A 24,423-nucleotide genomic window follows, 5' to 3' on the forward strand; every position below is an offset into this window, starting at 1 on the left:
CCATAAGATCATAGGGTCTCTAGCAGGAAGGAACTTTAAAAATTAGGTAGAGCAATCCCTTCATTTTGCACAAGAGGAGTCTAAGAAGAGTTAAATGATTTGCTCAGACACACAGTTGCAAGTGACAGAGACAGGATTTGAACTGAGACCTTCTCCCTCCAAATCCATTGTTCTTTTCATAACATAATACTGCCTCTGCTAATATATCTGGTTCATTCATACCTCCCAACTAGTATGATCATAGGAGTCAAAATGTGAATACTTTTGAGGAAGAACCAATATTATTGAGGCTGTCTGCCACTGCCTCAAGAGCAGACAGGTCTAGATAAAAGAATTTTAGGATGTTGTATGAGACCTAGCATATATGATACGATGCATATACAAGATAAATCATACAATCTCACATAAGTTGACCTCACTGAGTTGATCCCACTGAGACCATGTAGGATAGGAAAATCAGTTATATCAAAAACCAATAGACCAGAGCAATCCTTTCTTAATGATAGCCTGTGAAACTGGTTTTAGGTGGAAGGTGTGTGAATTTTGAAGTGGACACATTCTAATATCCCTGGTTGATCCATGCTTTCCCAAGTTTCTGACAAAAAAGAAGTGATTTTCCCAATGAAACTTAATCCAGGGGCATTAATGAACACTTGCTTTTTTCCTCCTCTGGGATTAGGGATACAACATACCCCGATTGGTGACCCAGACCTCCGTGTCTCCAAAGAATAGGAAAATGACTTGTTTTATTTTGGTTCTTTCCCTTTTGATTGTAGGAAAATACAGAAGAAACTTGTTCAATCATTTTTCAGTTATTTCCAACTCTTTGTGTTACTGTTGGAGGTTTTATTGGCAAAGACACTGAAATGGTTTGCCATTTCCTTCTCCATTTCATCATACAGATGAGGAAATTGAAGCAAATAGTATGAAATGACTTGCCTAGGGTCACACAAATAGTGGCTAAGATCAGATTTGAACTCAGGTCTTTCTGATTTTCAGGTCCAGAACCCTACTGCCACCTTACTGCCCCACAGAAAAAAACTAGCCATAGAATAATTTGGTGCTTGGAAAGGAGGGGCTTGGTTTAGGGTTGTCCAGTGTCAAAGCTATGAAGTGTCCCAAAAACCATGCATTGCTTCATCAGTGAGTCTTGACCTTAGAACTATCTGGATGAAGAATCTTAGAAATCATCTGGTCTAACTTTTCTTCTAGTTGAACAATCTTTTTACCTTCCCTTAATGACTTTGGAGTAAAGAAGATCTGAGTTTAAATCCTGTCTTCATATATTTACTAGCTGTGTGATTATTTTATATTACTTCAGACCTTTTAAAGTCCTATGGGGAAAATCAAATGCATTAATTAATTTTGTAAAATAATTCATAGGAAAGTATTACTGACTCATAATGGTTTATTATATTATTCTAGTCAAGGATATTTGTATTTTAGCAAGGGATATTGCTATAATGAGAGAACTTCTATCATCCAACAAGTGAGTGACCACCTATGAAGAAGGCTGATCCTAGAGCTAAGGAAAGAGACATTTCATTTTTCATATGTTTTCCTTTCTGGAGGAGAGACTGAATTCTTGATTACCTTCTGTTGCTCATTTTCTCCAGTTAGATGTGGTGGAAGGAGTATTAGGTGGGAGCTCAGAGATCTGAGTTCTAGCCTTAGATCTACCAATGACTAACCCACTGGATATAGCCTTAGGCATGTTCCTTATCCTCTAGGAGTCTCAGGTTCCTAATTTGTAAAAGCTGCACAGTTTGAGTTAGTGATTTCAAAGGACTCTTCCAATCCTGATAGCCAAATGTGCTCTGGTATTTTCTCCTAAATATTGTAATCATCTACTCTGGCCAATTCCCTTTAACAAGGAATGATTTTTAGGAACTGTTCCTGGGATGCTAATTTGTACAGGTTTTGTCTGGATCAGAGTCCCTTTTGTCTGCAACAATAAAAGGGTTTAGTTGTCTTTTCCTGTTAAGGGGTACTCTGTTTAGTAAAAACTCTGTGACTGTTTAGCCAAAAGGCTTCTTTGTGTGAGCTGAAGATCCAAACTCATCATTGTCCTCCTTTTGCCCCTTCCCCAGAAAAGAAGCCATCTCTGACTCCACAAAGAGACATTCCATTTTGCCCCAAGTTTGATTTTAATTTTAAAACAGCCTGTGGCCTGCTGGGGTTAATGGTGGCCAAACAGATGGTTGGCACTTTTTCTGCTTCCTCCAAGAAAAGAATTCCCTCATTTATGCTAAATTGTAACACTCATTGACTCTCCCTCCATCTTCTACTTTGGCATAGGCTGTCTCCCTCTCATGCATGGAACATATTCCTCACTCCCTTCCTCTGGGCAGAATCCTTACTTTTCTTCAAGGCTCAATTTGAATACCTCCTATTCAGAGAGTCTTGAATCTAATTATATTTCAATGTTATATTCCATATTAAGTATGTATTGTATTAATATATAATTTATATGCTAGCACAATATATGTAATGTATATTTATTAGATTAATATTCATATATTATGTAATTTCATTATTATATATAATTTTAACATATTTATACATTAGCTATTTCAATATAATTGATTTCCTTTTGTATTTCGTGTATTTAAAATCATTATTCTGAGAAGGGATCCATAGACCCCACCAGACTGCCCAAGGCACCTATGACATAAAAATGCTTTCAGAACCCTCATATATGAGAATTGAACCCATTTCTGATTTCCCTAATAACTAGGGTCTAGTTATTATTGTTCTTTGCTGCCTCTTATTATCTTGAATTTAGGAGCAGAACCCCCCCCCAATTATTAACTACTTCTGTGCCAGGGACTGAACTAAGACTAGGAATACAAATACAAAAAAGTGCAACCTTGACCCTGCCATCATGTAGCTTATATTCTATAAGTAAGTTCTATATGTTCCTCTAGAGTAGGGACAGTTGTTGGAATCTTCCTCTCATTTTACCTCTGAATGCCACATCTTTCACTATATAGGGAGCTTAAGAAATGATTTTGGAATCTCTCCCGCCCCCAAAGGCTTTTTTAACTTGTAACTCCAGACAACTCCCTGAACATCTCTGAGCCTCAAGAAAAAAAGGATACCAATATCAGATCAGTGTAATTCACAAGACTGTTTTGTGAATGGAATGAGATTTGTGTTTGTCACTCTTCCCCAAAATGAATTTTAAAAATTCTTATTATTTAGTGGATTTTAAGTGATTTCCCCAACTATATTGAGAGATGCCTGATGAGGGGAAGAACAACTCTAATTTCTTTATCTCCCCCAATAAGTACAAGACTTGCCTCACCTGGGTTGGCATCCATTAAATGCTTGGTGACTGGTGATCTCCATGGGTATTTAGTCCCTGGCATGGTTGACCTTAATTAACTCCTATAACTATTCACTTCCCCTTACAGGCACCAGGTTCTTCTTTCATGCCCTTTCTTGCTTTTTTTTTTTAATTTATTTCCCCAGGCACTTGTCCGTCTGCCCCCTCACATCTCCCAGTGTGATGAAGTCTTTCGGTTCTTTGAGGCCCGGCCAGAGGATGTCAATCCCCCCAAAGAGTAAGTACCATGACCAGCCCTTCCTTTGATCAGCTCTGTGGCTTTAGAGAGATACCAAAGTCCATTCAGAGCAGCCTGGTTTGTGGGTTGGAAGACACTCCATGTGTCTGGTTATTTGCAGATGTTACAGGGGAAGGTAACAACAAAGGGGGAATGGACTCATGATCAAAACAAGTGAAGGGAGAAAAAAATCCAGGCAAACCCCAGCCTTCTCCTTCCTGGCTCCCTGCTGATCGAACTAATTAGAGCGTTTGTCCTCTTTATTCCTCTTACCTCCTTATCAGCCAAGGGTCATTAAACCTCTGGGAGTGAGTGGTGAGCCCGGCAGGAGAGGAAATAGGGTTCCTGAACAATGGATATCAGTTCTTAATGGGTGCTCAGTCTGCCAGGGGAATTACTCTGGGCTCTGATTGTCCTGTCTAGCACAACTTCAGGGGAAGGGAGGGATGGCAGGAATGGAATGCTTATTTGGGGGGGCTTCTGCTAGTTTCAGTCAATCAGCAGCAGCTATTCGAATCTTACCCTTAATTAGCTGTGTGACTTTGGGCAAGTCAATTAACCCTGACTACCTCACATCCAGGGCTATCTCTGGTTGTCTTGATTCATATCTGGTCATTCCACCCCGATGGCTCTGGAGGAGAAAGTGAGGCTGGTGACTTAGCACAGCATCCCCCTCACTCAAATCCAATTCATGTGCTTGGTGTGGCATCACCTCCCTGATGTCATGGTCTTCTTCAAGAATGAAGGACAAACATTATTAAGTACCTTCTATAAAGCAAGCAGTATAGAGAAAGTGTGGAAAATATTTAGAAAATATGGTGCTTTTGGAGTTCAGGGATTCTGCTAAGAAATACTAGTCCCAGTCAAGCCTTAGCTGTCTTGGAGACTGCAGGTCTAGGACAGAGAATAAAGGTTGGAGAAAGGTTGACTTTTGCCTCATACTTTTTGACAGTTGACTTCTTGGAGGTATATTCATATGTCACATAGTATATACATGTATATGTATAAAGGAACATACATAGATGTAGACATATACATATTTATGTATGTAACTTTCAAATTTAGAGTTAGAGGGAGAAAGGGACAGAAGTGATTATAAAAGATTCCGTTTGATAATTCAGTTAACATTTATTAAGCATTAAACATGGGACAGAAATAAGAAAAAGAGTTAAAATAGAGAATTTCAAATAAGTTAGAATTAAAATGTAACTAGGATAAGAGCAGGAACTATTAACTGGGGAAAATATTTGCATCAAATATTTTGGGGAAAAGTCTATGTGGGTAATTGACACAGAGATAGAAGATCAAGAGCATTCCCTAATAGATGAGAAGTCAAAAGGCATGCACAGTTTTCAGGAGAAATGCAAGTGATCAATAGCTATATGAGAAACTGTTCCAAATATTAGTAAGGGAAATTCTGAGATTAACTTCATGCCTATCAAATTATAAAAGGTGATGCCCAGGGGCGGCTAGGTGGCGCAGTGGATAAAGCACCGGCCCTGGAGTCAGGAGTACCTGGGTTCAAATCCGGTCTCAGACAATAATTACCTAGCTGTGTGGCCTTGGGCAAGCCACTTAACCCCATTTGCCTTGCAAAAAAAAAAAAAGGTGATGCCCTTTGACCCAGAAATTCTAAAATGAAAGGTCAGTGACATAAAAAAAGTTCCTATATATGTGAAATCTTCATAGCGGTACTCACTGTGATAACAACAAAACCCCCTGAAAACCAGTGGGTACCCATCAGTTGGAATATGGCTGAACAAGTTGTGCTGTGTAAAGATAATGAAATATTACTGTCTATATACGTAATGCAAAAACAAAAACACTTAGACATGTATAGACAAAGTGAAGTAAGAGAACCAAGAGAAGCAGCACAGTAACTACAATAATTTAAAGACAAATGGGGTAGCAAACTCTTAAAGACCTCAGAATTCAGATCAGTGCAATCACCAAGCTTAACTCCAAAATATCCCTCCTGGTTGGCAGAGAGGTGGATGGCTACAGGTATAGTATGAGACATACACTGTTGGACAGTGGTCTACATGTTGATTTCTTTGCTTTCCTATACTATGTTACAAGAGGGATATATTGAGGACTGGGAATAATAACTGGAAAATGATGGCCTTTAAAGAAAGCTTGAAAAAGCAAAAGTGGGAAAACTCTGGTATTTTAGTAAGGAATAATGACGGCTTCAATTAAGAAACATTTGATAGCTAACCAGCACATTTTTATCAAGTGGCTACTCTGCGCTCAACCTTATTCTAGGTACTATGAGGGAGACACAGAAACAGCTTGTCTTTTTGTCTTCTTAAGAATTCACAGTCTCTGATTTGAGTAAATTAGTTTTATGGGAAGGCCACAAGTTCTTGGCTTTGAAAGAACAGGAAGTGCTCTTACAGGCTTTTTTTTCTCTCTTTAATCTGGAGCCAGTCTTTGTCAACTAGCACTCCCCAGGTAGAGAGTAATTCCCATGGGGAGAATCAATACCAGTGCATATGGGTGGTAAGTATGAACTGATTCCATGTAAATCAGAGGATTCCCTGTTATTTGAGATGTATGTGGTATAATAGGAAAATCACTAGATCAGTAGATATCTGAATCCTAGTTTTTTCTTGCTACTAATAAATTAGATGTCTTTGAACAAATGGCTTCATGTCTGATCCTCAGTTTCCAGTACATAAAATGTGGGTGATAATTCTTGACTCTGAGTACTTATGGGGCATTTTGTTAAGTTAAATGAGATGAGATGTGAAAGTGCTCTTTGGAAACTAAAGGATATTGAAATGTCAGATATTTTCTCCCTTTCTATTAAAAGTTGATGACAAGGGGAGACTAAGTGGCACAGTGGATAGAACACCAGCCCTGGAGTCAGGAGTACCTGAATTCAAATCCTGCCTCAGACACTTAATAATTACCTAGTTGTGTAGCCTTGGGCAAGACACTTAACCCCATTGCCTTGCAAAAAAACTAAAAAAAAAAGTTGATGACAGAGACTCCTGCTACAGTGAAAAATCCTGTCTTACTTTATTGGTTATAAGTGGATTTAATTAGACAAAATTATTTTTTTTTAATGTTGCACCTCTCAAGGGAAGGAGAGAATGGAAGAAGGAAAGAAAAAAGGAAGAAATGAAAAAAATAAGGGATATAGAGCCAGAGAGAGGGAAGTATCCACCTATACAGAGGAAGACTGGATTCACTGGGTTTGATGGACACTACTCTCTCTGTAGGAGATGTCAGAGCTGATCTGTAGAATTACTCAATTGTAAAATAGGGCCAAGTGAAACAAGGTGGAGAGCAGAAGAGCAACACTCTCTGAGAGCTGAGGACATGGAAGGGTTTCATTTCTTTTCATATAAAGGTTACTTAAAACCATATTTCTTCTGATGTCTATTGTGTGTGTGTTTCTATGTTTAGATGCCTCCAAATATAACTAGGAGACAAAGCTTGTGGGTTCTCTTCCTCCTTCCATTCCCAATGCTCATGGTCCAGCTCTTTCCTTCCTTTATCTGACCACTTCTCTCTTACCTCTCTACAAATGTCCACTCACATACACATACTTTGGAAGTAAAGTAAAAAGAACCTGGGGGAGATGACATTCAGAGCAGGAAAGTTCAGAAGCTGAAATGTCCTGGACCAGGGGCACCCTTTAAGGTCAAGAGAACAATTTGAAACCTCAGGATGCTTTAACATAGTTATGAGTCTTTCTCTGATCTTACATGATCATCAGTATTTGTGACTCTTGAGAACTGGGATTTTCTCCTGAACCTGGCTCTGTCACTCTTATACTTTTAACTCCCTAATGAAGCTGAAAATTTCCAGTCTTGAATTTTCTGCTAGTACCCTGATTACATGTATACTGATTAAAAGGCTCTAAAGTAGGTGCTCACTGAGACTTGGTAAAGGGGATGGTTGCTTGGAGAGTCCCTTAAAATAGAAGCTTCTCAAGGTGCTTCCAGTCTCTTTCCAGTCTCCTATTTCTGCATACTAAATGCATACTCCTCCATGAAGGCTTCCCTGATGCTCTCTCTACCTCTACTACTTCCATGGAAGTTTATAATCCTTTGATTCACTTCTCATATTTTACCTCATTTTATGTGCTTACTAATAGGGACTATGCCATATTTCCTTTACCTTCACAGAGTTGATATTTTATTAAACAACATAGTTTTATTAAATGGATGAATGAATTCCCCCACAGGAGAAGAAAAGAGCATGATTTTTTAGATTAATCATAGAGCTTCAGGGTTCACTTAATCCATTTAATTTGCAGAGGGGAAAACAGAACCAGAGTACATAAAAAGACTTGTCCCTTAGGTCAGACAGCTAGCATAGTAGAACTAAAATTCAGATCTAAAGTCAGCTGCTCCACACTACTCACAAGTAACCTAAACAAAGCAGGCTACTGTAGCAATCATTTCCCTCTGCCCCAGCAGAAGTACTTCTAGATACTCTGGAGCTTGGTTCCTACCAGCTTCTCTATAGTTTCCCCTAATGAGGCAGGTGGCCTTAAAAAGTTAATGGAAGGGGCGGCTAGGTAGTGCAATGAATAGAGCACCAGCCCTGGAATCAGGAGGACCTGAGCTCAAATCTGTCCTCAGACACTTAATAATTACCTAGCTGTGTGGCCTTGGGCCAAGCCACTTAACCCTGTTTGCCTTGCAAAAAAAAAAAAAAAAAACAACCTAAAAAAAGTTAATGGAGAAGGGGCATTTGGGTTGTCCTTGTTTAAAAGAGGAAGAAGTGATGGCATGGTGATTTTACATAAAAATCTGGTACTCTATTGTCCTGATTCTCTAGTTCAAAACTGAATGAAAGGATTTTAGATCTAAAGCTGTCATTTAGCCCAGGGAGTTAAGTGAATTGCCCAAGGTCAAACACATAATACGTGGGATTTGAACCCAGGTCCTCTGACTCCAGGAGTTAGAATTTTTTCTTTTCTTTTTTCTTTCTTTCTTCTTACTTTTTCTTCTGACCTTCCTTCTTCTGGCATCCAAGGCTAAATGACTTGCCTGGATCATAAGTGTCAAGTGTGTGAGGCTGGATTTGATTTTAAGAACAACCATCAGCAAGCATAAATCCAAAGAAGAACAGATAAAGAGGATCTGTAGGAAACTGAGTATCTATCAGGTACAACCCGTTTTAAAAAAATTGTATTGAATTTAGCATGATAATACTCATTCTGTCCTGTCTCTGTCCCCTTTTGAACTTCTTTCTATTTTTATTTCTGTTTTTTAAGGTTTCAAGTTTTTCTTTGTTTTGAACTAGCATTCTTTTCCTTGTACCACTGCAATCTCATCAATGTTTGAATTTATTTTTCTATTGCAAACCATGATTGATTTCCCTCTCCCTATACAATTCTTGTCTCTTGTCTTTCCATGAATTTTATATAGAGGATCCATATCATGGATCCTCCTTCTGTTTCTTAAAAATCTTGAACTCAAAGAGTAGCATTCATCTCTTATTTCTGACCCATTATCTTTTCTGCTCACATATATTCTTGATGAGGTACTATTAGTTCCTGAGTTGAGAGCCAGCCTAACAGAGAAGGCAGAAAGATGGGAATGCCCCCAGAGGTCAGTTGGAAAGATTTGGCTGGGGTAGTGTGGAGGAGGGAGTGTAAAAAGAAAGTTAGGAAGAAGAGTGGGATGAAATTGGGTTAGGGAGAATAATGAGTTTAACTTTGGACAAGTTGAGTTTAAAATGCATATGAGATATATGGTTTACTTTGTCCAATAGGAAGTTGGAAATGTGAGATTGGGAGAGCTGGACAAGTAGATCAAATGATCTATCATCTGGAGGGGGAGGGAAGGAAGGATAATTGAATCTGGAGACCTTCTGAGATCACCATGGGAACTAGTATAGAGAAGAGGGCCCAGGACAGAGGCTTAGGGGAAACTACAGTTTAGTGGGCACGATCTGGCATGAATCTGATGGATGAAAAGTTATCAGATAGGTGGGAGGAGAACCCAGAGAAAGCAGTGCCATGAAAACCTAGAGAGAAGAGCAAAAGAGGATGAGTGATGGTAACACAGATCACAGAAGGGGTCAAGACAGGTTAGAGCCAGTTTGTGAAGATAAATGATAAAAAGCGGAATTTATATATTAAATAGAGACTATTGAGAACCATTGAGTGATATGATCTGACCTCTGCTTGAAGAATATCAATTTGGAGATTGAAGGAAAGAAGTATCCTTAACTGTTTGAAGAATGGATTGGAGAAGAAGATGCTGACTTGAGGAAAACCAAATTGGGAGCTATTTTGACAGTCCCAGGAGAAGTGATAAGGACTTGAACTGCTGAGGTTGTGATATGACTGAACAGAAGGGGACAGATATGAAAGGGACTTTCTTGGTTCTATATCCAATACCTATCATAATGCTTTTAACATTAGTTAGGGCTTACTATATGTTCAACAGATTTAATTGCATTGAATTGACCTTCCCATTAGGGGTGAGAGAGTGCTGGATCTGATGAGAAGTTCTCACTTAGATTCTGAATTGGTCCTGAGGGTTCTAGGGTCTCAGTGGCCACACAGAGTAGAAGGACAATAGCAATGACTTGGGGCCTGGGAACAGTGTAGGAATAGGTATGAGTGTGTATAAACGTGTGTGTGTGTGTGTGTGTGTGTGTGTGTGTGTGTGTGTGTGCGTGCAGATCCTTGTACCACATCCTGGATTGGAAAAACCAGAAATATCAGCAAAAATGTTCACAATTCCTTCCAGATTTTTTTCCTTTCTGAATAATATATAACAACATCATTTATATCCTTTCTGTAGCTCCTCGGTCTGCTTTCAGGCATTCTCTGTTTCTCTCCTTCCCTCTCCTGATACCTTCTCAAATACAAGCCCTGGATCAAATAACGGTGTGTTTTGAGTCAAAGGAGCCGCTTATCAAATTATCAAAGCCTTTCAATTTAATTGGAATTTCACAGATAACCCCAGAACCTCTTTCAAGTGTCCAGCTCCAGTGGGCCATTGAGAATTCATTTTGTAGGGAGGTTTCCTTTTTCAGGTCAATCTGGTGAGGTCTCCCTAGGACCATACTATCTCTGGGGTATTTGTGTGTGTGCTGCTCTGGCTTGCACAGGCTCCCTTGAGTCAAGGTCGGTTTACTTCCTTAGAAAGTAGAAGTTGTCTTCTTGAGTTTCAGCTATCATTGTTTAAAAAAAAATTGGCTGGAGTGCAGAAGGGTTACATTTATAGAAACCTTTGATGTCTCTGTCCTCAGGCAAGTCCTCTTGTAGTTTAATGTTACTTCTCCTCAGACCCCCAAATGGTTGTCTCATTCCCTCTCAAGTTGCCTCATTGGGCTTTCTAGGAGCCACCTGGCACTGAAAAATCCCAATAATTTTCTATCTGGAGTATTTATGTTATCTTTTGGTTTGAGCTGATGCACTTTTGGGGAGGCCTAAGCTCTTTTCAATGTATTTTGTGCCCTAGCAAATAGAAAAAGAGGGGGAAAGAAGGGAGATATTGCTAGAAGTAAATTGCCCATAGGAATCCAATCATGTTTTCCTTGGAATTTGCTCTAGTGTGAAGGGATGATGGTAGTGAGGGGATGTTGGGGGGCAGAGGGGAAGTTGAGTCAATGCAGCTATCTTAAGTGTTAGCTGTGAAAAAGGTCTTTGGAACCTCAGAATTAGGAAAATTGGATCAGACTAAAATCCTCTTAAGGGCAAAGACTATTTTTGTTTTGTCTTTGTTTCTCTAGAGCCTTGCACATATATTTGAGGCACTTGATAAATGCTTTTTAAATTAATAACTCATAGATTTAGAAGAATCCATATATTATGGTAAAGTGATTTGATTTAAGAGCACACAAGTTAGGGGCAGAGTCAGTTAGGAGGTTCTGGATCTCTTGAATTCCCCATTTAGGATTTTTTTTTCATATAACACCATCCTAATACTCCTACATGGTCATTAATTTTTTTTAATGTTTATTTTTTTTGATAGTGGGAATTTAGGGGGACCTGTGTGACTCAGGTAAACAATGATGATAAGGATTTTTCTACTTGCCAGAGGATATCTCTCTTTAGAAAAATCAAACTGCTCTGTTTCATACAGGGCAGGGTGAATTTATGTAACTCTTGGTCCCTCTCCAGGAAGAGATTCAGTCTAAAATAATTGCCTAAAAGGGGTCAGAACTATGATGGAGTTATGGAGGAAAAGAATGAGTATGTTTGGGGATATTTCTATCCTGTGAGATTGTTTGCTGATCTTTCACAAAACCCCTTCTCCCATGCCACCCATTTTCCCTAACAGAGACAGAGTCTAGCCTGGAGACTCCTAGGTTTATTTTGATAACTTTACTGGTCTGCATGAGATTCTGAGCTTACTCTGTGTGGCCCGAATTAGACTTAGTGTTTAAGTGAAGGGTGAACTAATAATTTTCTCTGATAATAGGCAGAGTTGTTGTAATTGTTTGTTATTTATTCTTTTTTTTTTTAAGTTTTTGCAAGGCAATGGGATTAAGTGGCTTGCCCAAGGCCACACAGCTAGGTAATTATTAAGTGTCTGAGGTGAGATTTGAACTCAGGTACTCCTGACTCCAGGGCCAGCTATCCACTGCGCCACCTAGCCACCCTTGTTATTCATTCTAGAAGAAGACCATGACATCAGAGAAGTGATGCCATGACATGCACTTGAATTGGATTTGAGGGAGGGATTGTTATGCTAAATCACCAGCCTCACTTTCTCCTCCAGAGCTATCAGGGTCTAGTGAACAGATATGGATCAGAATGACCTTGGATGTGAGGAAATCAGGGTTAAGTGACTTGCCCAGTTAGTTACATAGCTAGTAAGAGTTAAGTATCTGAGGCCAAATTCAAACTCAGGCCCTCCTGTCCCCAGAGTCAGTACTCTATCCACTGCACCACTTACTTCAAAATGGACCTTAGAAGCCCCTAGGTTGTCTGCCTTCTGAGGGTCTCTGTAAATGAGAGCCAAAAATTAGGTGAAATTCCCTAATCAGGAAGATCATATAAAAAACTCTCTCTCTCTCTCTCTCTCTCTCTCTCTCTCTCTCTCTCTCTCTCTCTCTCACACACACACACACACACAAACACACACACATAAACACACTCCTCATACTTAAAGTTGAACGAGAGCCATTTATAGAACAACAGTGTATACATGGTCATGAGACTATGTATATACTTAATACATTAGGGAAATCCAACCTATTTGTGCTAGAGATACTCCCTGGGGGTTCTTCCTCACTGCTTCCAGTTGTGGCTCCCCATCTCTTTTCCTGGAGTGCAATCCCTTCTCACCAGTTCACATTTCTTCCTGCTTAAGTCAAGGCTGCTCAGTTGAGTATTCTGGTTAAATTCCTCACATTTCCTAGGAGTTGCCCAGCTCGCAAAGCAGGTTTTGTTCCTAGGGCCTTGGGGGCACACAGAGCTCGCCTCTGTTGTGCCCTCTGAACAATGACATTAATGTTCCTCCAGCTGCCCCCTGGTACCATCTGGGAGAAGGGAAAGAAGTTGAAGAGGGCAAACCCCAGAAGTTCTTGCCAAGAAGATATTGTTTCTACCCTGTCTACCTTGGCTCGCCTTGTTTAACCTCATCTGGCCTGCTTCTATATCTGTCTGGGCTAGTCTGCCCTCAAGGGAAAGCCCATACTTTCTTTCTTCACCCCCCTTCCCTCCATCTCTGGAGTGGTGGGTTCTTAGAATGCCTGTGTGTCTATTCAGCCCAGCACCAGAGAAGGGGGAGAATGCTGACTCAGGAAAGAAATGAGAAGGATACAGAGATGAGGATAAAGGGAGGCTTTCAGACCCAAAAACTTTTTAAATTGAAGCTTTGGGGGGAAAGTGTAACAAGAGGGGTTGAGGGGAGATGGGGCCAAAGTGTCAGATTGATGAAGGATGCTTTGTGTCACTTCCAAACTGCAAAAACCAGGACTCTGGGAGGAGGAGCCTTTGGAGGCTGAAATGGAAGAGGAAATCCTAGACTGGAGAATTTCTCTTTACACCTTGCCCATTGTGACTGCTCCAGAATATTTCAAATACTGGGAGAGGAATTCTGAATGATGTTTGTACTAATTGTCCCCTGTGTCTTGATTCTTTCTGTTTTTACTCAATCATTAACTATGGGAATATGGCTATAGATTTCTCTGAGTATAGCCTTTCTGAGTGATAGTTTTCTTGCATATGGAGAGACAGTTTCTTGGAGGACACTGTTAGCCATTCCAATTCTATCACGTGAGACCTGAGCTCAGATAGCAATAGATACACAATGTTGTTGAAAAACACTGAAGAAAACTGAGGGTAATTCTAGCACTAGATTTTCTATTAGCTTCCTGTGTGACTTTGGGCAAATCATTCCCCCTCTCTGGGCCACAGTTTGTAAAATAGACTAGTCAGACTAAATAATCTTTAAGGTCTAGTCCTATTTAAATGTTCTAAATTCTGTTCTAGAGGTTTAGACTTGGATGACTGAAAAATTGCATCATTTATCTTTATTTATCTCTAATTTAAATTGAGCATTTCTTCTAGTTATTTAAAAATGTTATTTTAAGAAGAGATTCATGGACTCCAGACTACTAAAGACTCCATAACACAAAAAAAGATAAGAAAACCTTAAGATCATTTCACAGAGATAATACCCATGGATATTTCTGCAGGAATCCTAGACTATGGGTGGCAATAATAAACTTGAGGATGATGTCAGGATAACTCCCATGGTTGAGCAATATTCTATAGCTCCTTGAGAGACAGCAGAACTGGTAGTACATATAGGCACATTATGTCAAGAATCACAGAGAACAGGTTTGGTGAAGAGTAAGATCAGGCACAAAGGCACTAAGGAAGGGGAAGCTGTGACTGACGTCTGTGTTCCTTCCCACATTGGAGTAGGCAAGGACAACTCTTAGTATATTTTGTAATACCTTTGCTGGGGACCTCTCTAGGCTAAGCTGTTGTGACCAGTGTACATGGGGCAATGTTGAAGGGATGTGTGTGGAGAGGGGAATAGGGGGGGTAGATATGGATGTTGGGAGGACAGTAAGATCCAGAGTTAGTTGTAAAGCACCCTTTGCGATACTAGGTCAGTTATCCAGACTGAAGACCAGGAAAGGAGGCTGGTCTGGGTACAATTTATACAGATACAAAAACCAGAAGGAGACTACCAGTAATCACAGGGAACGCTGAAAAATTCCAGCATTGGTTAACCTAGAACACTTGAAAATTTCCTATTTAAGTTCAGTCAAAGAACTGGAGAAGTTTGCCTAGAGCACAAGTTCATGAAGGAAATGTGCCAAATGAGACTGGTGGAAGACCTTGAATTTATTAAGCTAAGAAATTTAAATTTTATCTTCTAAGAAATTGGAACCATTAAAGGTTTTTGATTAAGGAAGTGACATGAAAAGTATACTTGGGGGGAGATTATTTGGCAGAAGGTAGAATCAGGATCAGGGTGAGAAGAGTCTAGAGGCAAAGAGACCATATAGGAAACTATTTTAACTATCCAAATGGGTGGTAAAGAATTTCTGAACTAGAATGGTGGTTGGGAGAGAAAAGAGGAGGAAGAGATGATCCAAGTGATGTGGCTTAGCATAAGGAACACAATTTCAGAGATCTGAGTTCATATTTGGCTTTGCTACTTATTATCTACACTACTTTGGGTGAATTATTTCATTGCTCTGTACTTCAGTTTCCTCATCCTTAAAGTGAATAGGTTGGATTTGATAGCCTTCTAGTTCAAAATCTTTGATCTGGAGAGCCTGTGACACTTGGCAACTGAATGAGGAAGAGGTAACTCATCTTAGGTCACTAAAATTTCACATCTGGATAATTGGGGGAGGAGGGGGATGCCACTATCAACAGAAATAAGGGGAAGAGGATGAGTATGATGGGCTTGGATTCATGGATTCGTTTGACCAGCATTTATTAAGTGCTTGTGATCAATTCTAGGGATGTAAAGACAAATAAAATAGTCCCTCAAGGAGCTTATAATCTATTTGGGAAGAATAGTACAAACAGAACATTTAATATAAAATGTATTCAAAGTACCTTTAGGGAAATGGGGAGGAGAATCAGCAGACTTCCATTAGGAAGAAGCCATGTCTAATCTAAACCTCAGGAAGAAACTAGGTATTCTGTGAGGCAGAGGAGGGAATATGCTGCCCCCCATGGAAGCTTTGCTTTGGAGGAATTGGTGGTATTATCTAGGGGAGATGAACAACATTCAGGGACTCAGAAGGGAGTTTAGGGTTAACAATCTCAAGGTATTTCCAGGATCCTCTTGTGTGATCCCCATGCAGGGTCATAGATTCCTTCACATCCTCAGGGCCATTGCTCAGGGTACTTCCTTACCTCCCCTTAAAAATAAGGAACATAGAATGTAGGGATTTCTTCTTTTTTTTTTTTTTTTTTGAGTGAGTGAGTTAGCCCTCTGATGTCTAATTATTCTTTCCTGCTTCACTGAGGGTACAATGGACATCTACTGTAGGCTTAATCTTGTGGATCACCTCTCTCTTTGGGCGGGCATTTTGGAGATTAGGAGAGGTCAGGGAGAATTCACTGTGTATCTCATATGAGAACTTTGGCTGAGTTTGGGGGCCATTTTCACTCACTGTATGACTGATCAGTTCCTGGTGAAACACTTTCACTGAACTCTTCCTCAGGTTCTTTCCTTGGAAGATCCTCCTCCCCTCTTCTGGTCTCTGGAGAAAACCAGGATGCCTAGGAACTCTAGCCTCCCAGCTAACCTCTGCCACTGCCTGGCAGCCTCATACACACAGACTCTTTGTGTTAAAGCCAGGAGAACCAATGGACCCTTCTAAGCTTTGGGTGTGACTGTTAGAGTGATCCAGGCAGGCAGTTTTAGGCAAGACATCCCCCATCCTTTTCAACTTGTATTCTTGGGTGACTCTCCTTCAGTGGTTTTCCTTCTACCTGGAAGGGCCTGTTTGGAGGGTGCGTGGGTGGTATCGGAATGCCCACAGGAAATTGTACTAAATCCACTTTAAAAAGGACTCAATTCTGAATGAGCTTTTAGTACCACTCTGCTCAAAGGAGGAGGCAAACTTCTTAAAAGCCATGTCTGTTTTATTACGTGGACCACTGCACAACCCCTCACTGTCCTCCCACACACCCATACCCACATATATACACCACAACACCCCCTCTGTCACCCCAACCCTTCCCCACCTCCCAAATCATAACTTTAACTTTGAAAGCAGGACTTTTTGATCAGAGTAGCTGGTGTAAAAGACTTCTTTGCAGACCAGAAAAACTATTTTGAAAGTTATTCCTAGGAATAAAGATTTTGAGTTGGAAGGGACCTAGGAGGTCATAAAATTCCAACTCTTTCCTTTTATAGATAAATAAAGGTACAACAAAGTTAAGTGACTTCCCCAAGGCTACACAGTCATGGGGCAATTAGGTGGCCAGTGGCTAGAGTGCCAGCCCTAAATCAGGAGGATTCAAGTTCAAATCCAGTCTCAGACACTTACTAGTTGTGTGATCCTGGGCAAGTCATTTCACTCTGTTTACCAAAGTTTTCTCATTTATAAAATGAAATGGAGAAGCAAATGGTAACATATATGTGCAACTTTGTCAAAAAAAAGTCTAAAGTCAAACGGGGTCATGAAGAGTCAACTAATTGACTAAACAATAACATATAGCTTATAAGGCAGGATTTGAACATAGGTCTTGTGACTTCAAATCAGCCCTTCATATTCCCTGTTGGCCTTATTCTAGAAAAACTGAACACAATCCTGCTGTAAGGGACTGTTGTGAGTGGGAGTACTGTAAACTTTTATCACCTGGTGTCCTCTAGCACCAGAGCTTTGTTTTACTGATTGATTGTAGAGTGCCATAGGAGTGGGAGTGGACCAGGGACTGGGGAGAATATTTAAGCACTTGTATTTGGTTTAATAAATGGAAAACTAGGAGAACTTTAAGGAGAAAATGTCTTCCTTGTCATCCTTGTCTCCCTTGTCTCCCACCCCTTCAACATTTGCCTGGGTAAGGATAAACTAGCTGGTAGGAACCTAACACTTCCTGAGTAGCTAGTCTAATAGGAACTTAACAGCCTGCAAAGTACAATACAGAAAGGCTTAGATTTTAGTTCTTTTTTGACAATACTACATTCTTAGGACTCCTTGGCAGAAGCAAGTGGGAGCAGGATATTGGTAGTTATTTTATGGGGAGGTAGTTACCATATGAAGGAATTGTGGTTTAGAGATGTAACTTGGTCATTGTCACACAATAGACTCTGCATGGTGGGGTCCTGGCAAATGATGCTGGTAAGTGGCTAGGATCTCTGTTGTCAAGCAGAGTTTCAGCTCTTTTGTATTGAATACTCCTGTCCCTGGAACTGAACTGTTTTGGTTCTGAGAATAGTTTGCCACATATACAATTTGGGAAACTGATAAGGAGCAGGTTCTCATTTTTCATTCCTGCCTTTTTTTTTCTGCTGCTCTAGCAGCAGTTGTATGGAGTACCCTGTGGAGTTCTCCTGTTGAGCCTCCTGAGTCTGGCAGGAACCATTGTATGGCCACTATCCCTTGGTGGCTGATATTTCTGAACTTGAGGTATTACCTTCAGACTAAGAGTAAGATTAAGCCTAATAAGCTGCTGGTGAAAGCAACTGTCCCCCTTTACCAATTCCACTTCTTGCTGTCCTGGTAGCCTAGACCTGTATTATTAATCCAGTCTTCATGGTGGAACAGAGAGGGCAATGGATTTGGACTCACAAGGTCTAGATTTGAAAGTCTCCCTCTACTCATTCGTGTTCTGATCTGGGGCCTTCTCTGTGATCTCAGAGCCTTCTTCTTCCTCATTTAAATGCTGAAATGAAAGGGTTGGACTCTGACCTCTCAAGGTCTGTTTCTACTCCAGATCTATGGTTTAATTCAATAGCTTGCTAGCAGATTTTTGGTATCCATTGTCTCTCTATCTTTGACACTGATGCCAGACTCAACATCTTCACTGATTTGTTCATAGACATTTTCTTACTCAAGAATTTTCAATGGCTCCCCCTCTTACTAGGTCAAGGTTAAATAACTTTACCTAGCATTCAGGGCCATTCATAAAATGATGGTATTCTTCCTTTCCTTCCTCTTTCCAACTATTCTTCAACCATACAAAGTGCTCCAGACAAACTGGATAACACAACCTGTACTTTCTTAACCTGCCTGGGATGTTCTGTCTTTCCCTCATTTCTCCTCTCCCTCACCATTTAATTTGCCTCTTGAATTCCTAGCCACCCTTTTGAAAGGTAACTTAAATTCGACTTCCTCTTGAAGCCTTTTCTGTTTCATCCAGACAGTAAAGTAGTTTCTCCCTTTAACTTCACAAATTATATTTGTTCTAGGCCTCTATAATATACTTAAAATTTTTATATTTATTTTGTACATTATGTGTGGGGTTTTTTGCAAGGCAATGGGGTTAAGTGACTTGCCCAAGGTCGCACAGCTAGGCAATTATTAAGTGTCTGAGACCGAATTTAAACTCAGGTACTCCTGACTCCAGGACCAGTGCTCTATCCACTGCACCACCTAGCCACCCTTGTTATTTTGTTTTATAGTATAGCCTTACATAAATCATTAGCTCCACCCAATTGTATAAGCATTTATGTTTTCTGGGAAGTTATGGCATACAAAAGTTATGATATAAAAAAGGGCAAGAACCATTCTTGATTAAATTCTGGATATTTTATAGGACTTGGCACAGGCTGTTATAAACAGTCGATACTTAAAAGAAGTCTGTTGAATTGATTTGAGGTCTATTTTTCTGGTTGCCTTTGGAGAGGGGAATGGGATAGAATCTTAGTTTTCTAACCAGATAGAAGGTGGTACTTTGTTTTCATGTTTTGCATAAAAAGTGGGTAAAAAATCCTAATGGAAGTCCCTGGAAGTTCACCTTCTCTTCCTGCTAGAGAAAATCTAAGCTTTTCAAGAGACAGAGAGCCAACATTTTTGAGACAGACTATGGCAGGGCTTTGTAAAATTAGTGAGATCTCTCCATGGAAGGCAATCTTTTTCTTATCTCATCCTAAACCCCTTTGAAATATTAGCACCCAAACCTCATCCTAAAGACTTAGGGATATTCTGATTAAATCCCTCTCCCCCACCCCCTTATAAATCTCACTGGAGATGAAGCCTAGGGCTTAGACACACAGGAGACACTCACTAATGACTTTTTCGATAGATGGAAGAAGTATTTGCCAACAAGCAGTTCCCCCCCTCTCTCCCCCACCCCTCTCTCTCTCCCCCACCCCTCTCTCTCTCCCCCACCCCTCTCTCTCTCCCCCACCCCTCTCTCTCTCTCTCCTCTCTCCCTTTCTCCCTCTCCCCCCCCCCCTTGACCTTTGTGGACTGGATGTTAAATTATGGTCTGGGGACAAAGAGGGAGACCTTCTTCATCCTAGCTAGGGGTTGGTGCCAAATAGGACATCCTGATATTTGCCAGAGAGTATGAACCACAGAATACCACCCAGCTTCTGGACTTGGCTGCCTTCCTTGCATATCAGTCCCAGAATGGGTATAAATGCCAAGCCCCTAAGGAAAATTCACTCAAGTTCTTTCCTCTAATGTTCCACCTGCATGAGAGGAGGGAAGGAAGCTTAGACCCTCAGGCCTATGAGCCAGAGTTTTCCCCTTTAGAAGAAAAGGGGGAAGGGAGGAAAGGAAAGAGTCCATTGGGAGGTTGGTTCTGAATTTTATAGGTCATTTTTATGATTCCCCCTAGGGCACTTAAAAAATCCATTCACTTTGTTGGGGCTATTTTCCCCCAAACTCCTCCATTTCCCTGGAGTCTTGTCAACATAGACTGTGCCTTGAATCTAGCTAAAACCTAGAAGAAAATAGATCTGGGTTCCTTTAAGCCTGTCTGAATAAGAACTTCCAAATGGAACATGGGGTCCACTTCTCTCTAATGGTTCCTTATGTCTTCAAGCCAAAAATAGAAAAGGAAACCTGTTCCCAGAATGTTTTGCCCCAACAAGGCTTCCCCTGCCTCTTGGACACAGGTGCATGGGATATATCAGTCAATATCTGTGCTTCTGGTTAGTATAGGATATAGAGTCTGAGAATTCCCTTCTGAGGTCACAGAAGCCCAGATGAGCCAAGATTTAGGGCAAAAAGGGAGCTAAGAAATGTGATGATGTTTGGAATATTATGTCCATTCCAGGGCACACTAGGGTTGGAGTCTACTCTAACTCCCTCACTTTGCAGATGAGGAAACTGGGATCCAGTTGCAGAGTAAAAGACTCTATAATATAATAAATGGCAAAGCCAGGATTCAAACCAAACCCTTGTTTTTGCCACTGATAGTCTTTTTCCCCCTGCTGCTTTGATTTGAAAGACGGACCTCGACTTGCTAGTCTAAAGTTCCTTCCTGTGTTTAAATAGAGCTCTCTGCAGAAAGTCTGGCATTTCTGTTTGTGCTATCTACAGCTCTCTGATAAGTAACCTCTCATACTTATCATATCACCTGCCTGTGCCACAGACTAATGATGCGAGTGATCCAAGTGACTTCAGTTTCCTCATCTATAAAATATAATGAACTAAAATGACCTTTAAAGATCTCTCCAGTCCCAAATATAGGATTCTCTGACCTTTAAGTTCTCTTCCTAATGATCCTCAGTTACCTAAGCTTTCTGAGACTTAGTTTCTACCTCTGTAAAATGAGGATAATGATAGCTGCTCAAACTGCCTCATGGTGAGGATTAAATAAGATAATGAAGGGGGACATGCTTTGAACAATAATCAGTAACCCTGAGCATGTATGAAGAGGTATTTCTCTTTCCATTCTATTTCTTTATTGAAGTTTAATGCTGGTTGTGCTTTCCCCAGCTTCCTATTCTGTTCCAAAGCTGATTCTGTACAAGTCACAAAGAAATAATAGCTAAGTGGCACAGTGAATAGAGCACCAGCCCTGGAGTCAAGAGGACCTGAGTTCAAATCCAGCCTCAGACACTTACTAATTACCTAGCTGTGTGACTTTGAGCAAGTCACTTAACCTCATTATCTTGCAAAAATTTAAAAGATAATAATAGCTATCATCTATATGGAGGGCTTTAAAGTTTGCAAAGCCCTTGACATATGTTAACCCATTCAATCTTCACAGTAAATCCTTGAAGTGGATGGTATTATTATTATTACAGATGAGGAAATGGAGGCTGAGAAAGGTTAAGTGACTTGCTTAGGAGACACACAGCTAGTAAGTATGTGAGACAGGATTCAAACTCAGGTCTTCCTAGCTCTAAGCCTCATACTCTTTTCACCAGTGTCCCACCTAAGTCATGAAGTCATCTAGTAGTCTCCTTGCCTATTTCCCCTCTCAACTCCCAGATTATTCCCTTTAACTGACTGTCTAGCTCCTGTCACTGTGCTTTAAAGTAAGTTGTCCTCATTCCTGGCATATTTTCCTGTTCATCCACTGCTCCTAATTCTGTTCTCAAGGGAGCCAGTCTTCCATGTGACAGCCCCTTTAGGTACCCCAAGAAAGCTACAGCCTTCCCCCCAAGTCTTGGCTTCTTCAGTTCCTTCAACAAATCCTTAAAAGACCTTTCACACAGAGAGACTCTCTGGGCAATCTTCCCCCTTATCAATGTCCTTCCCAGAAAGGAACGCTATTCCATATGTTATCTGATAGGGGCAGAGGGGAACAAGGCTAGTTCTACCTTCCTGGAAGCTATGCTGCCTAAGCCAGAAATATATTGTAGCTGCTTAATCTCACTACTAATTCATAATGAATTTATTTTATTGAGGCAGCAGTTGTCAAAATAGATCACTGGGCCTGGAGTCAGGAAGGTCTGAGTTCAAAAATGCTGTCATTATTCAAGTGCATGTCCTGGGCCTTTCCATTGTAGACCTTCTGAATTAAAATCTAGCCACTAATGACTAAAAGTAGATAGTGGAATCAGGAAGATTTGACCTCAGACACTGATTTAACCATGTTACACTGGACAAGTCCCTTAAACTTTGTCTGCCTCAGTTTCCTCAACTGTAAAATGAGGATATCTCCCAGGGTTGTTGTGAAGATCAAATGAGATATTTGTAAAGGAATGTAGTAGATGTTTAATAAATCCTTCCTTCCTTTCTGTGATTCCTAGCATATAGTAGGTGTCTAATAAATGCTTGTTAAATTGAATCAAATTCTTTTCACTAGCATTTTCTTGGCCATATACCGCCTGAGCTGTTGGATCTGTGGGTATTTTGCTCCATCTTGTGGATAAATCAGGATATTACATCTTGGCATATAATTTGGAAAAGACAAGGGTGTTTTAGAGCAAATCTACTTTACCTGTTCAAATCTCTATCAATCATCAAAACACTCTTCTGAGAGATTTAGACATTCTTTCAAACTCAACCTTGTCAATGAATATAGAATTCATTAGACCAGGGTGATAGTTTCCTGTTTGGAATGGGCCAGTGAACTGAGATGTTCCCTGGTCTCAGATTAAGCTCCTAATTCCATCCAGAGGTTATTTCCCTATCCTCACCCAAACTGACTTAATGCCCCTGAATACACATCAACACCTGGCCAGGAATTGACCCATACTCCTGACTACAGACTGATATCTTCTGTGACCCCAAATTAAGGCTGAACTTCAGGTATGGTAGAATTCCCTATCTTGTTACGGAGAGATAGACACCAGCTATTTCACAAAACAAAAACAACAAACTTGTTCCTCACAACAATAATCCCACTGTCTAGATTGGAAGCTGGAAGATCATTTAGGAGGCTAATGCAATAATCTTATTGAAAAATGATAAGGATCTGATCTGGGGTAATGGCCCTAAGAATTAAAAGATAAGAACATACTTTTTATTTAACCCTAAATGGCTATCATACACCTAGAAGCTACTGTTGCAAACCTCTCACCTCAAGCCTCCACCTCACTCTTTGTCTTAACAGATGATCTTGGTTTTTGCTTTACTGAGAAAATTGAAGTCACCAAGAACTCCCTCATCTCCCGAACTCCACACTTAAAGCCCCTCTATATTTTCATCTGTCCTTTCCTCTTTTGCTCCAGTCTCCAGACAACTTCATTCTCTTTGTCATTTCTAAGCCCTCTAGTTACTTGTTTTCCTTCATACTCAAAGAAGACCTAAATGGCATCAAAATGTTGGGGTCAAGGTTTATTGAGTCCCAGTGGCTAATCAGACCAATATGAGCTAGAAAGGCTCTGCCACAGGTTGGGCAATAATAATCCATATGAGGATTTAGAGTGGACGTGTCTCTAAATCTGCATAGCTCTTTTGACCTACCACAGTGCTGCTCTGCTCATAGAACACAGCACCTTCTTTGATGGGGATACACCATGCTGGGCAGTTCTGTGCCAGTCTCTCATGTCTTCAGTGAGAACTTCTAAACCCTTTACTTGTGTAAAAGTAAAAGATCCCATCTTCTCCAGGAGCTTACCCTAATGATCATTCTCCCCTGCCCATCTTTGACCTTTTCTTTTTTATGTGATCATTTCTTGTTGGGTATGAATTTATAAACCATTCTTTCAACCCTGACATTCTCTTAAGTGAACATCCTAAAACTCTCCTCTCTTTTACTGCCTTGTTCCTAGAATGAATATTCTACTCTTGATGACTCCATTTCCTCTTCTTTGACTCCTTAGCTACTTACAGTCAAGCTTTTGGACCCTACCTTTTTATTGAAACTACTCTCAACTACTCTTCTCAGTTTACATGCTCTTTGACCTCTCTGAAGTTTCTGGCATTGTTGACCATCTCCACCTCTTATGTACTCTTCTGGCTTTTAAAAATCCCTTCTTCATCTCTTTCTTCCTTCCACCTCCTCTTTCCTTCTATCCCATCTGAACATTCTTTTTCAGTATTTTTTGCTAATTCTTCATCTACTTCTATCTTCTAAATGGATGTCCCTTAAACC

At 40.3% G+C, this 24,423-nt stretch overlaps 1 protein-coding gene across 1 annotated transcript in view; it reads left to right on the forward strand.

Moving 5' to 3' along the window:
* Window positions 1-24,423, forward strand: part of SH3PXD2A (SH3 and PX domains 2A) — a 362,190-nt gene that overhangs the window by 160,890 nt on the left and 176,877 nt on the right. Inside the window, exon 5 of the mRNA XM_074233789.1 lies at window positions 3,475-3,566. Within this exon, the coding sequence (XP_074089890.1) occupies window positions 3,475-3,566 (92 nt within the window). The remainder of the gene's footprint in view (window positions 1-3,474; window positions 3,567-24,423) is intronic.

This window comes from Macrotis lagotis, chromosome 4 (genome assembly GCF_037893015.1).
Source record: "Macrotis lagotis isolate mMagLag1 chromosome 4, bilby.v1.9.chrom.fasta, whole genome shotgun sequence".
NCBI lineage: Eukaryota > Metazoa > Chordata > Mammalia > Peramelemorphia > Peramelidae > Macrotis > Macrotis lagotis.